The sequence below is a fragment of the Microplitis mediator genome, chromosome 7, assembly GCF_029852145.1.
Source record: "Microplitis mediator isolate UGA2020A chromosome 7, iyMicMedi2.1, whole genome shotgun sequence".
Classification (NCBI taxonomy): domain Eukaryota; kingdom Metazoa; phylum Arthropoda; class Insecta; order Hymenoptera; family Braconidae; genus Microplitis; species Microplitis mediator.
In genome coordinates, this window is record NC_079975.1 from 8,202,841 (window position 1) to 8,216,472 (window position 13,632).

General features: G+C 30.0%; 2 protein-coding genes across 2 annotated transcripts; both read left to right on the forward strand.

Moving 5' to 3' along the window:
- Nucleotides 1–224: 224 nt before the first annotated feature.
- On the forward strand, nt 225–7,008 carry LOC130672193 (E3 ubiquitin-protein ligase UBR2). Its single transcript, XM_057476594.1, has 2 exons — nt 225–398; nt 1,368–7,008. Exon 2 carries the CDS (start codon nt 1,401–1,403, stop codon nt 6,795–6,797), a length of 5,397 nt encoding a protein of 1,798 aa, XP_057332577.1. The 5' UTR covers nt 225–398; nt 1,368–1,400; the 3' UTR covers nt 6,798–7,008.
- Nucleotides 7,009–10,148: 3,140 nt separating this feature from the next.
- Nucleotides 10,149–13,632, forward strand: LOC130672196 (uncharacterized). The gene is made up of 3 exons (XM_057476597.1): nt 10,149–10,992; nt 11,485–11,615; nt 12,418–13,632. The coding sequence occupies exons 1-3, from the start codon at nt 10,915–10,917 to the stop codon at nt 12,851–12,853; spliced, it is 645 nt and encodes a 214-aa protein (XP_057332580.1). The 5' UTR covers nt 10,149–10,914; the 3' UTR covers nt 12,854–13,632.

Below are 13,632 nucleotides of genomic sequence, written 5' to 3' on the forward strand. Positions count from 1 at the left end.
ACTTATAAATTTCAAAATTTTTTAAATTTAATTTTATTAATTATTTACTCTATTTATAATTTTAAATTTATCTGACGTCTGCTGCATTCACACTCAAAAAATTTTTACCAACCGCGCGCGTTTAAATCTCGTTTATTTCCGACCAACTTCAATACGGACGTTTCATATAAATCTCTCTCTATATCTATATATATATCATATATTGAATGTAATACGTATTTTTGCGTATTTTGTAAGTAGAGCCATTTTGCGAGTCGTATAAAGCAGCTGTGTGATACTTTCACGTCCTTTACATTTAGGAATGTCAAATAATAATAATATAAATTTTTGATTTACAAAATAAATACGACATAACGTGTTGTGCGAGTGTTGGCTCGCAATATATTTATTGTATGCAGGTATGTACCTAAAAATTAATTATTTAAATAAATAATCTAACAACACAATAACATTTTACGGAACAAAGAACAATCTCTTAATAACTTCATTAACCTTGATGTCATCGTCATACTGCTTACTAACTTGTCTATTTTACCCTCAAAAGTATTTAGTAGTTAAAAATAGGTTTTTTTTTTTTTATATCGTCCGAGGCTACATTTTTTTTTACAATTAACAATCGTACTTCCTTTCTTTCATTCCATTTCTGCTTGTCATTGTCCTAAATTAATAAAATCTTTTTTTTTTATTTATTTATTTTTTTTCTTTCAAATTTACTACCAAGTTTTCTATATTCGCACGAGTCTATTTATTCACTCGCCAATTTTATTTCCTGTTGTTTTATTTTTTATTTATTTATATATATGTATATATAAATATATATGATGTAATTATTTTAAGTATATTTTTTTTTTTAATTTAATATTTTTTATTACGTTCATTTATTTTTTTTTTGTCTAAATATCATTTGGTTTTAATTTATGATCCTGAAGTCAGACATTTAAAAATTTGGATTTTTTTTTTCAAATCAATTTTGAAAAAAAAAAAAAAAAAAAAAAAAAAAATGCACGTGAAAAATTTTAAAAACTACAGGTGCAATTTTTAAAAATATTTTTTAGTATAATTTATAATTTTTTAAAAATTATTAGACGTCAGGTAACTTCAGTATCATATAAATTTTAAAAACTATCAAAAAATATCAGTACTGGAATTGAAATAAATTAAATACTGATGTCAACACTATGTCATAATTATTGATTATTAATAAATTAATTACTTCTTTTAGAGATTAAATATTAAGTAATTATTTGAAAATATTTCCAAAGATTACTGTCCATATGTTGGACTGAAAATAAAATAAATATCTCAATCTATTTAAAATAAATCATTACAATGATGATAATTAATTGTAAAAACATTTTTATTTACAGTTACAGCTTACGCGGGTACAATAAATAATTAAAATGAGTAACGATAACATTCAATTGCTGATAAATGAAAATGAAGAGATGGATGACGTTGAACTTTCACCAGTTTTACGAGTCTTTCCAAATTCAAATAAACCCTGCGTCAATGTATGGATGGACAAGATGACCAACGGATCATTGACGTCAGCGCACTTCAAAGAACACTGGAAAATTTGGGTCCCTAAAATTTACAGTCCTGAGTTGAATGGCAACTGCCTGACATGGAGCTTCAACGAGAGCTTGGCACAAAAAATGTTATACAACACACTGGAGGAATTTATCTGCAATGGAGATCCTCGTGAGGTGATAGAGCAGCTTCGTAAGATGGACAAGCCGCCGTCAGTGTGCGGTAAATTTTTCAAAGTCGGTGAGCCGACTTACATTTGTCGTGAGTGTGGAATGGATCCTACGTGTGTGCTCTGCGTGACGTGTTTCAAAGAATCAGCTCATCAGAATCATAAATACAAAATTGGTACATCTGGGGGCGGCGGATGTTGCGACTGCGGTGATCCAGAAGCTTGGAAAAAAGATCCATTTTGTAACATACATCTCGCTGGTATTGAGTACAAAGAAGTATCTGGTAATAAATTACCTGAAGATATTACTGAGAGAGCAACGATAACATTTGAATCTGTATTAAAATATTGCTACGAATTATTGTCACTAGACCATAATCCGAATTTACCACCGGATTTAAGTCTCACGGTAACGAATGAAGATCCGCTTTCTTTGATTAGTTCAAATGGTAATTATTGTACTGTTTTATTTAACGATGAAACTCATACATTTGAACAAGTAATAAGTACTCTGGTGCGAGTTCTAAAATGTTCACAAAAAGAAGCCATTGAATTTGTAACAAATATCGACAGAAATGGCCGCGCTGTTGTTAAATGCTCGGATTTTGGACACTGTAGTGAATTAAAATCTGAAATTGAACGATTTACATTACGACTTAACAGCCAACCATTAAAAGTTCATGTTGTTCATGCACACGTTATAGCGCATCAGATATTTGCAATGAAACTTCTTGATTGGTTACAACAATTTATGAATCACTGCGAAGGATTCAGAATTATTTTCAGTGATGTCGCATTAAATACTAAATTACCAGATGTCTCAATTGTCCAGGGGATATTAAATCGGGACTCACAGCTTTGGAAAGCTGCTAGAACTGCTTGGCACCGACTTTTTATATCCGGAATGCTGATGGAATACGAGAGTAAAAAAGCCCTTGCGATAATATTCACTAAAAATTACGGTGATGTTATGAAAGAATTTATTCGTGATGATCATGATCATTCATTTTCCATATCATCATTGTCAGTACAATTATTCACAGTACCGACTTTAGCTCATCTGCTAATTGCCCATCACGACGCGTTATTTATTCTTATAAATACATTTATGTCAGAGAGCTCACGTCGCTGTAATCCTGCTGGTAAACTTGAATTTGAAAGAAATGTACCCAATACATCATTCAAAAGAGCTCAATATATTTTATGTGACCTCGCGTATTTGCTGAGCTCGAAGCCTGACACGTGGACTGATGAATTACGCAAAGGTTTCATTCACGGAGTTTCATTTTTACTGACATTACTTTGGAGCATGCAGCTGATGAACTCCGTGTTGCGACAAGTCAGCCAGCATATGGAGTACGAACCCGAATGGGAGTCAGCATTCAATCTCCACATAAAATTGTCACCGGTAATAAGTCTCACCCTCGAATGGTGTGGCTCTGATAGGACAGTTTTAATAAAAACCTTCCGTCAAGTTCTCAAAAAATTGGCCGAAAGATCCGAAAATGAACCATCGCCTCCCAGAATATTGCGTGAATTAGCAGATCACTCCGCTTCGTGCATCCAATATGACGTTTCATCTGAGCCGGTGTCTATTCACTTGCCAATATCACGATTTCTCGCCGGTCTATTCCTTTATTTAGAGAAATACGATCTACATTTTCAGAGCAGTGAAATAATGATACAAAATCGTTTGACACCAGAGCAAATAATCGAGCCTGTACTGAGAACTCAAGCAATGATCGCACAAGTACACGCTGGAATGTGGCGAAGAAATGGCTACAGTTTATTAAATCAGTTGTATTTTTATCACAACGTACGTTGTCGCACTGAAATGCTTGATCGTGATATTAATTTACTCCAAGTTGGCGCATCATTGATTGAAAGCAATGAATTTTTAATTCACATTCTCAATAAATTCAATCTTATGAACTGGGCAGACCCTGATTTTGAAACAAACACATTGAAGAACCCAGAGGAAGACAGCATAAGACAGACGATCAATCTTGTGGAAGAATTTCTTGGGTTATTGATAACAATAATTGGGGAGAGACATGTCCCAGGTGTTGGTCGCGTTACTGCTGACGACAGATTGAAGAAAGAAATAATACAGCAGCTTTGTATCAAACCAATGTCACATTCGGAGCTGAATAAGACGTTACCTGACGGTGTCCACTATGAAACAGGTTTAGAACGAGTTATCAATGATGTAGCAGACTTCAAAAAGCCATTGCAGAATTCAGCTGGTAAACGATTGTACGAATTAAAGTCACATTTGTATGCCGAGTACAATGTCTTCTTTTATCATTACACTAAAGAAGAACTGAGTAAATCAGAAGAAGCACAACGGAAACGTCGAAAGGCGATGGGTGAACTAGAGTGTTGTCCTCCACCACAATTACCAAGACTCACTGAAACATTCAGTTTAGTTGCTAATTTATTACAATGCGATGTAATGCTTCATATAATGCAGACAGTACTTGAACGCGCGCGTAATTTACGAGCAAGAAGTTTTTCCGAACCCCAAATTCACAAAATAATTCATTTAATTGGATATGCTCTGCAGGAACAAATAACTGGCTATTATCCATTTCTTATTTTCACAGAACGTGCTGCTAAAAAAAATATATATAATTTATTAGAAGAATTATTGAATAGTCCTCGTATTGATGCACACAAGGATTTACTAACTTGGGTACTGGAGAAGTATCGTCAAGCAGCTGGCAGTACTATTGCCCAGGTTGAGGTCCCTGCTGACAGCAGCCAAACAGCAGAACCATCGGCGTCTGAAAAAGATCCAGCTAAAAACAGCAAAGAATGGAGAACACAAATGGCTGCACAAAAACGCGCTAAAGTGATGGCCCAAATAGCGGCGATGCAGAAACATTTTATGAAAAAAAATGCAAAGTTATTTGAAGAGACAGTTTTGGATGTCAATAATAAAACCAGCGAACGGGGATCATCAATGGATTTATCAGAGTCGCTCGAGCAGTCGCCAGTTGCTGTCGGGCCTAAACAGACTGCCCGTCTTGTTGAGGAAAAAACTTACACTTGTATTCTTTGTCAAGAAGATCAAAGTGTAAGTACCACTGGTGTCGCGATGGTACTCGCTGCGTTTGTTCAACAGTCAACTGTACTCTGTCAGTCACGTGACGACATCAATGAAACAAATCCGCTGTATTTATCATCAAGACTCGGTGCTTCTCCGCACACAAGTACTTGCGGTCATGTAATGCACGCGTACTGTTGGCAAACGTATTTTGATAACGTACTTGCCAAGGAAAATCGACGGCCGTATCGACTAAGACAGCCGGCAAGTTTCGATGTTGAAAAACAAGAATATTTGTGTCCACTTTGCGAGTGTCTCAGCAATACTGTATTACCATTACTGCCGTCCTTAGCGTCGCTTCACCCTACGAAAGCCAATCGTATAAATATCGATTTTGAAACTTGGCTGGATGCGATTAAAATTACTCTCAATTGCCGGGAAAAAACGAATATCACAGAAATAACAGATCTGTCAATGGAAAATAACCACGAGTCGATTTGCCGTTACTGCAAAGATTCTTCAAACTTTCAACACACAACAGACGACAGTTCATCAAAACTAGAAAACTTGGCCTGTCCTATTCGTAAAATATACAAAGAAATGGGCAAAGAAGTTGCAGCAGCGTTCGAACTTAAAAGTCCTGAGCCCGAAATACGTCTGGCAGATCATTTGATATCAATGATACATTTGTTTGCCCAGACGACCTACACCAAAGGATTGGGTGTTGATCCACATGAAGAAGACTCACGTGTGCCCTTACTTGCTTTTAAATCAACGGCTTACACAATTCACGCTATCGAGTTTATGTTACGCGATTCAGAAAAACCGCTGCTGGGTTCATTGCCGTCAAGATTAAGAGACAGCCTCGATTGTCTCGCTAGAATATCTGCTATCCTTGGTCACACATGGTATCCTTGCAGCGATAACGGGCGGCGAAGAGACTTCGGAAATCAAGCCCTCACTTTACTGTCATTGCTGATAGAAAACCCACACAGTGACAGCTGTTTCACAGAGTGGGATCCCTTTGGAATTCTCGTACCCTTGCTAGTGACATTTCCCAGTCTGTTTTCTATAAATCCTCATCGATCACCGCCAATAATAACCGGCGATAATCACGAAGCTCATTTACTAAAACTCGTTTTCCTGTCACTTGTTACTAAAATAGTAGCGACAAGTGAATTTGAAAATAATCAAGCGATGGACGTTGATTTCCATGAGGAACCAAATGAAGAAAATGATGAAAATTGTGATGCTCTGTTAGCACTAATGGATGCTATCAATGTAAAAACTGGTAGCTTAACTCTAAATGAAATTTGGAAGAAAGTCAAAGACTCAAGTCTACCATTTTTACGCTGCTGCGCGCTATACTTTAATTACATAACAGACGTACCTGCTCCAGTAGAGCTCACTAATAAAGGCGGTGATATTTATGAAAATATTTGCGCTTATCTCGGGTTACCAACAACCTGCGACGGTCTACTAAATTCAGAAAGTGTGCGTACGCTCGCTAAAAAATGGATGGAACATCCGCGTGCTAAATTACCAGTCAAAGTTAAAGAGCCGCTTAAAGTAAATAGTCTCGTTGATTTACCTGAGGATTACAGTGAACTTATAAATACCGTGTCACTGTTCACATGCCCGACAAGTGACCGTGAAGATTCACGTAATCCGACGATGTGTCTTGTCTGCGGAGAGATGCTGTGCTCACAAAGTTACTGCTGCCAATCAGAATTAAATAAAACAACTGTCGGCGCATGTAATTATCATGCGAGCATATGCGGAGCTGGAGTTGGAGTATTTTTGCGAGTACGTGAATGTGAAATTTTGTTTTTACGGAGTCCCAATAGAGGTGCGTTCACATGCCCGCCGTATCTCGATGAGTATGGGGAAACTGACCAAGGACTTAGACGGGGAAATCCTCTTAAATTATGCAAAAATAAATACAAACAATTGAATCAAATGTGGTTGGGACACGGACTTCATGAAGCGATTGCTAGAGCACTTGAATCCTCGAGTAATCTTATATCCACTCAATGGCAACATTTATAACCACTTAAGAATAATTTATTGATAAATAATAAATAATCGTCGATTGGTTAGAAATAACTAAAAAAATAAAAAGAAAAATTAACGGAGTGAATGAAAATTTGCATGGTAAAAAAATTAAAGATGTTACATGCAAGTAGTCTGATTATATTAGTTGATGCTGATGTAAAGTAGCATGCAAAAAATAATAAACGTAAGGTATTTCTACTTTTAATTTTTCTTTTATCATTTTTTCGAAACGTTTAATTACTATTTATTATATATACTAGGGTGGTCGTTAAAAATTAAATTTTTTCAGGGGTCCAATTAAAAGCTTTTTAGTGAAAAAATACCTGGGGAATTCGGTTTTTTCTTTTTGAGTAAAAAGAACACGTGCCAGGACGACGCATCGCGGTTTTTTTTAAATATCTCATGAAATATGCAGATTAAAGAAAAAACTCATAGGAACAATTTTGTAGGAAATTGAATTCTTGACAAAAAAGGTCATGTTCATTTTTTTTATAAAATGTGTTTTTACGAAAATATTTTAAAAATACTTTTTTAGATCTTTGAATTGAGCGTTTTAAGGATTACAAATTTTGAAAATAATATTTTTCTGAGTATATGGAAACTATAACAAGCATTAACGATTGATACGAGTTACGAAGTTGTCTATATTTAAGAAAAAACATTATTTTTAATTCGTAGCCCTTTAAATGCTCAATTAATAAGATCTAAAAAAGTTTTTTTAAAATATCTTCGTAATTACAAATTTTATAAAAAAATGAACATGACCTTTTTTGTCAAGAATTTAATTTCCTACAAAATTGTTCCTATGAGTTTTTCCTTTAATCTGCATATTTCATGAGATATTTTTAAAAAACCGCGAAAAGAAGCTTTTTATAGGGCGTCTGAGAAATTTTAATTTTTAACGACCACCGTAATATATACATATATATATATTTTTTGTTGTTGTCATCCCCATGATCTCTTTGTAATAAATTTATATGATTATTACAAACTTACCGATTGATGCATCACATCTTTAATTGATAAATGGAAAATTACATAAAGAGATCTTTGGATTTTATTTTATAATCTAATAAAATTAGAATCGATTTGTAAATTAATATGTATTGCAAACTTTAATTAACCCCTTGATAAAAAATTTATTATCTGTAATTTATTTACTTCAAATTTTATAGTCATTTTTATTTTCATTTTAGTAAAGAAAAATAAAGTCAATTTTTTTAGATAAATTTTTTTGTGAGTAAAATTGTCGTTATAAAAAGGCACGAAAAGAATAATTTTTTAAAAATTATTTATAGTTTATATATTTTTTAAATTACGATTGATAAAGCAAAGGGTTAAGTAAAAATAAATTATATTATTAATTAATAATTATAATTGTATTTAATAAAAAAATATATATATATAATCTCGATATTATTTGATATAATTTATTTAAATTCGATAAATTTGCAATAATTGTCGATGACAAAATTAAATATAAAAAATTATAAATTAAAATAAATAATTCACTAATAAAATTAATGTCGTTTTTTATCTTCTGTTTTAAGGAATAAATATTTTTTAATTAGTAAAAATAATAATTAATGGAAAAAAAAAAAAATATTAATGTTTAATTCGAATTAAGAGATAATTTAAATTTATTTTATTAGTTTTAAGTCTTTAATTGATAAGCCAATAAGGGCTTTCAATAATATATATTAATAGAAACAATTTTATTGTTATGTTATATAAATTATCAAAAGTGTTTCATTAAATTGGTAAGAGTGATTTATATAAATATATATTATATTAATTAATTAAGTAATTAATTAATTAATCGATAAAACGAATTTAATTGTATTCACGTCTATAATTACATTACGTAAATCTATTATTACATATTTAGAATCATTGATATTATAATTATTATTATTAAAAAAAAAATTTAAATGCTTGTTTTTACTTTCTCTGTGATTCTATATTCTACATTATATCACATTATCCATACATTGTTTACATCAATTTAAATGATATTATAATAAATTTAACAACAAGCGTACAACTAACAAATTTTTATTTTATTTTCGTATTAACAATTATTATTTTATTTAATAATAACTTAAAAGTTTTTAAGTAAGAATAAATACTATTTGTTAAATGATATAAAAATTTTGTGCTGTAAATTTCTTAAATAAAAAGCATAAAATCATAATTTATTTATTTACTAGCAGATCCCGCTCGCTTCGCGATCAATAAAGATGTATTGCTAATATAAATTATATATGAGGCGTTCTACGCCAAATCGGACACCATTTAGCTTTAATTAATTAATTAATAAATAACAAGTTTTCTGTGGAAATGAAATTTGAAAATTTTGATGACAATTGTGTGTCAGATAATTATTAATAGTAAATCCTGGGCATGATATTTTTTTTTAGACATTTTTCTTTAAAAAAAAAATGTAATACGAAATTTAAATAATCGAAAAAAATAGATCCCATCGTTGTCCCATTACATTATGAGCGTAACTGGAATAGTTGTACAATAGGTGACAGTTTGCTGTAAATAATTATTTATTTCAGGATCATCAATTTTTTTTTTTCTACTCACATTTTATTTATTTATTCAAAAAATTAAAAAAAAAATTCTAATTATCAGTTACACTCATAAAGTAGCTGACATTATAATTTTAGTGTTTTTAATTATCAAGGCAATTGAATGAGTGTGAATATAGCAGACAACTGGAAATTTTTGAAATTTTTAAATAAAAAAAAAAAATGTAAGTAAAATAAAAATTTAAAAATGCGTGTTTAAATAATCTTGCGCGGTCTGCTGCTGAACTGCTCGCAGCGCATTCCGGAATGTACGAATACACATTTTTTAATTTCTATTCTACTTAAATTATATTTATTTATTCAAAAATCTAAAATATTCTCAAATGTCAGTTACATTCACTTTCATTTTATTCGCTGTTCTTAAACGGTGACAATAAGTCCTGATTTTTTATGGATTTTCTATAACGGAAACAAGTCCTAATTCTCTATATACTTTCTATAAAAATCCTTAGATATTCTTGAATTTAACATTTGCTTTTTGGATTCTACTTACATTTTAATTATTTATTTAAAAATTAAATAAATTACCAATCGTCAGCTACATTTACACTCATCGACATTTATATTATTTTAAAATAAACTTCGAATAATTTTTAAAAACTCACTCCAATAACTCTTCAAAACTTTTATCTGCAAAATAAATGAATTCAACCCTGATTAAACAACTGAATTCGATCGAATTAAACAGAATTAAATTTTTAATTCTATTTAATTCAGATAAATTCTGTTAATTCGGTACCTAACTTAAGAATGAATTCTGTCTAATTCAGCAGGAAAACCAGAATTTGTCCAAATTAAAATGAATTTAAATAATTCTATTCGGTTTAATTCTGATTAATTCGAAAATAATTCTCAAATTTCTGGTTCTGAATCCGAATTAAAACGAATTTGAAATTTTTAAATCGGTTTTATTCTGTTTAATTCAAATTCAAATTTTCAATTCAGTTCAATTTTGTTTTTCAGAATTCGACAGAATATCACAGAATTAAAATTTTTAATTCGGTCAAATTCAGTTGTTCAATCAGGGAATACTTTTATTTAATGACTCGTAATTTATTTAAAAATTAAACAAATTTTCATATTTTCAAACATCTGTTACTTCCAGTACTATCAGATATCAAGCAGTCCTTGCAATATGGAGTATTATTATCATTTACTAATGTTAAAATTTTCCAAAATAATGTTTCCTATTCGCTGCCAGGAATACTGCAGAAAAATGATACTAAAGTTAGCCGACTTCCAATAACTTTAGAATTGTTTTTAAAAACAATAAATTATGAAAAAAAAATATTTAAAAATTGCACCTATAGATTTTTTAATTTTCTACATGTGCACATTTTTTTTTGTAATTGATTTTTTTAAAAAACAATCCGAAAATTTTTTATTGACTATCAGTTTCAGGGTCATTGCGGAGATTATTTTATTATGTATGATTTCTAACCTTAAAAAACATATATTAATATTCAAAATAGAAAATTTCAATTTACGATAAATATAAGTATATATAATTTATAATGTTTACGTTAAAAAATACTTCAAGCTCAACGCTTTTGTGTGGACCGCCGACTCATGCCAGATCATTTTTATTTGAAGTAAGACAACTAAATAATAATTTTAGAATTTAGAGTAAACTAACCGCCCCCAAAGTTTTTTTTTAATTTCATAATAAAAAATTCAGTTATTAGATTTTATAAAATTTTGATTCTTTAATTATAATTGATGATAAACTGCGTTTGACTTCTTGGAGCACTTTTCAAAAAAATTTATCATGTCTTCAATTAGTCGAGATTGAATTTGCATTTGAATAAATTTTAAAATCCAGAGAATTTTAAATTAATTTTTGTATTGTAATTGTAAACATGGATCAATAGATAATAAAAATAATGGAATTTTAAGTTAAATACCAGCAATCAGTCTCCCTCCCCCTCGATTTTCTATTAAAATAATATTGCTACTATTTGCTTTGATGATAAATATATTTAATCAGTAAAAAAATAAACAATTTTCTGTTATAAATTTATTAAATTAATAAAATATATAAGGGAGCTTGCAATTGAAGTAAAAAATAATTTCTCATTGAATAGGCTGCCATGCACTGGGCCGAAAATGGTAATCAAGTTTTTTACATCACAGCAAGTCCATTGAAATCTTTTCCAGCTCAGTATCATGACCGTGAAGATGTACCTCCAGCAGTATATAATATGATTAAATTTATGTATGTATTTATTTTAATTATAAAATATAATTATCAGTAACTTTTTTATTTCTTTTAAACTGTTAAAAATTTGTGGAGAACGCGGTTTGAATCCGGAGTGAATGCGGAGCGGGTGACTGTCTATATATTTAATTCCCTCGGAATGAGATTCACTTTGGAGAGGAGTTTATTTTAATTCAAACTCTGAATAGAAGTAAATGCAGATTTAAAAAAAATCTAGATCACTCCACTGGAAAAACAAACTCCCTATTTACTCCGTATGCGAAGTGATTTTAACAAAAAACTCCGGAACTCCGAGTGAATTGGGATTTTATTTAAATCCGTATTCACTCTTAATTGACCCCCGATTTTTTACAGTCTAATGAAAAAAAATTTATTGAGCCGACTGAGATTTGATCAAAATATATCGTATATTTGGATATGGCCAAATATATATTTAATTGTAAGAAATAAGTGATTTATTTTTGGTAAAAAAAATTATCCAATTGCTGGAAATGAATGTTAGTTAGACCATGGGCTTTAAATATATACCAAGTATCGCCGAATATCCCTTTTTTCGTCACGAATTTAATAGCTTTACTACAAATATATCATTTACTTCCCACCAATAAATGATATATTTCAGTCAAATTACAAAATTATTCGAATCAACTGTCATATTTAGTTGTACCAAATATATTTATCAGTCATTAATAAAAATTAAAAAAAAAAAAAAAGCCGCAAATAAATTGATTTATTTGGGACAAATGTTTATTTTCTTCAGTGTGAAAAACAGTTATTTTTAAATATTTATTCCTTACAGATATCTTGAAAACTATGAAGCATTGGCAGAACAACTAGTAGAGTTGCATAGTTTTACGAAACTTCCATCGTTAATTTTGCTAGATCATCTCGATACTTACATCAGAGATGTGGTAAATAGTGAACTCAAAGACATGCATATCGCCAAGTTATGCGCTATTTTACATGATTCTGTAAATGCTTGTGCTAGAATTAAAAGATCTAAAGTATATTTATGTGCCTCAGTAAGCGGTAGCAGTATACAAAATACTCCTTATTCTCTGTACTTTGATAATATTTGGTATCTAAATGCTGATAAAAACGCTGATGAAATAGTAATCAAGTTAACCGAAGCTTCAATTAATCCCGAAGCTGAAGTGAAAGAACCAAAAAATTTTGAGTACAGAAAATTTCGAGATAAAATACTTATTCTTAACAAAGTATTTAATTTAAGTTAAATTTAAATTAATTGTTTATAGTAATTTTTATTAATAAATTTAAAAACTATAAATTAATAAAATTTGTTTTATTTTTTAAATTGAATGTGAGTTAGTAGAAAATATTATTAGTCATAGAATAAATATTTCTTAAAGTATCAGTACTTTTATTATAAGACGTCATCTAAAAATTACATTTTATTGTGCAATCGCAATTGATGTAAAAAAATTACTCTAATCGTGATAATGTTTCCTGATGAATTTTAATTTAAAAAATATTTGAATTTTTTGGTAATTAAAAACTTGTTTTGAATTTCAAAAAATCAAATGTTGAGTCGTGAGATAAAAAAAAATATTTTAGACAAAGACGAGGTTGACTGGTATTACAGGAAGTTAAATATTGTGTTTTATCCCGTACTACACAATATATTGTTTGTAATTTTTTACATTGAAGCTTAAAGTTTAAATTTCACCGAGTCAATAAATAATTTAGCGGGCAGAAACTAGTAGTTTTTTGCTCTAGAAGACCAATTGGTGATTTTCAACTCGGAGGTCCAGTTTTCTAATCCGAAATTTGTATACAACAAAAGAAATCTATATATTTTATATACTAATAGCAATAATTAATATAGGATTAAAAAACTGACTTTTATGAGTCCGAACTTGACTTATTATAATATAAATAAAAAACTTATTTTTAAAATAAGTCTTGAATATCAGTAGCTCCAAATTATTGAAGTTTAATGATTATATTAAATGTAAATAATAATAAAAGGAATTTATAAATAAATAAATGAAAA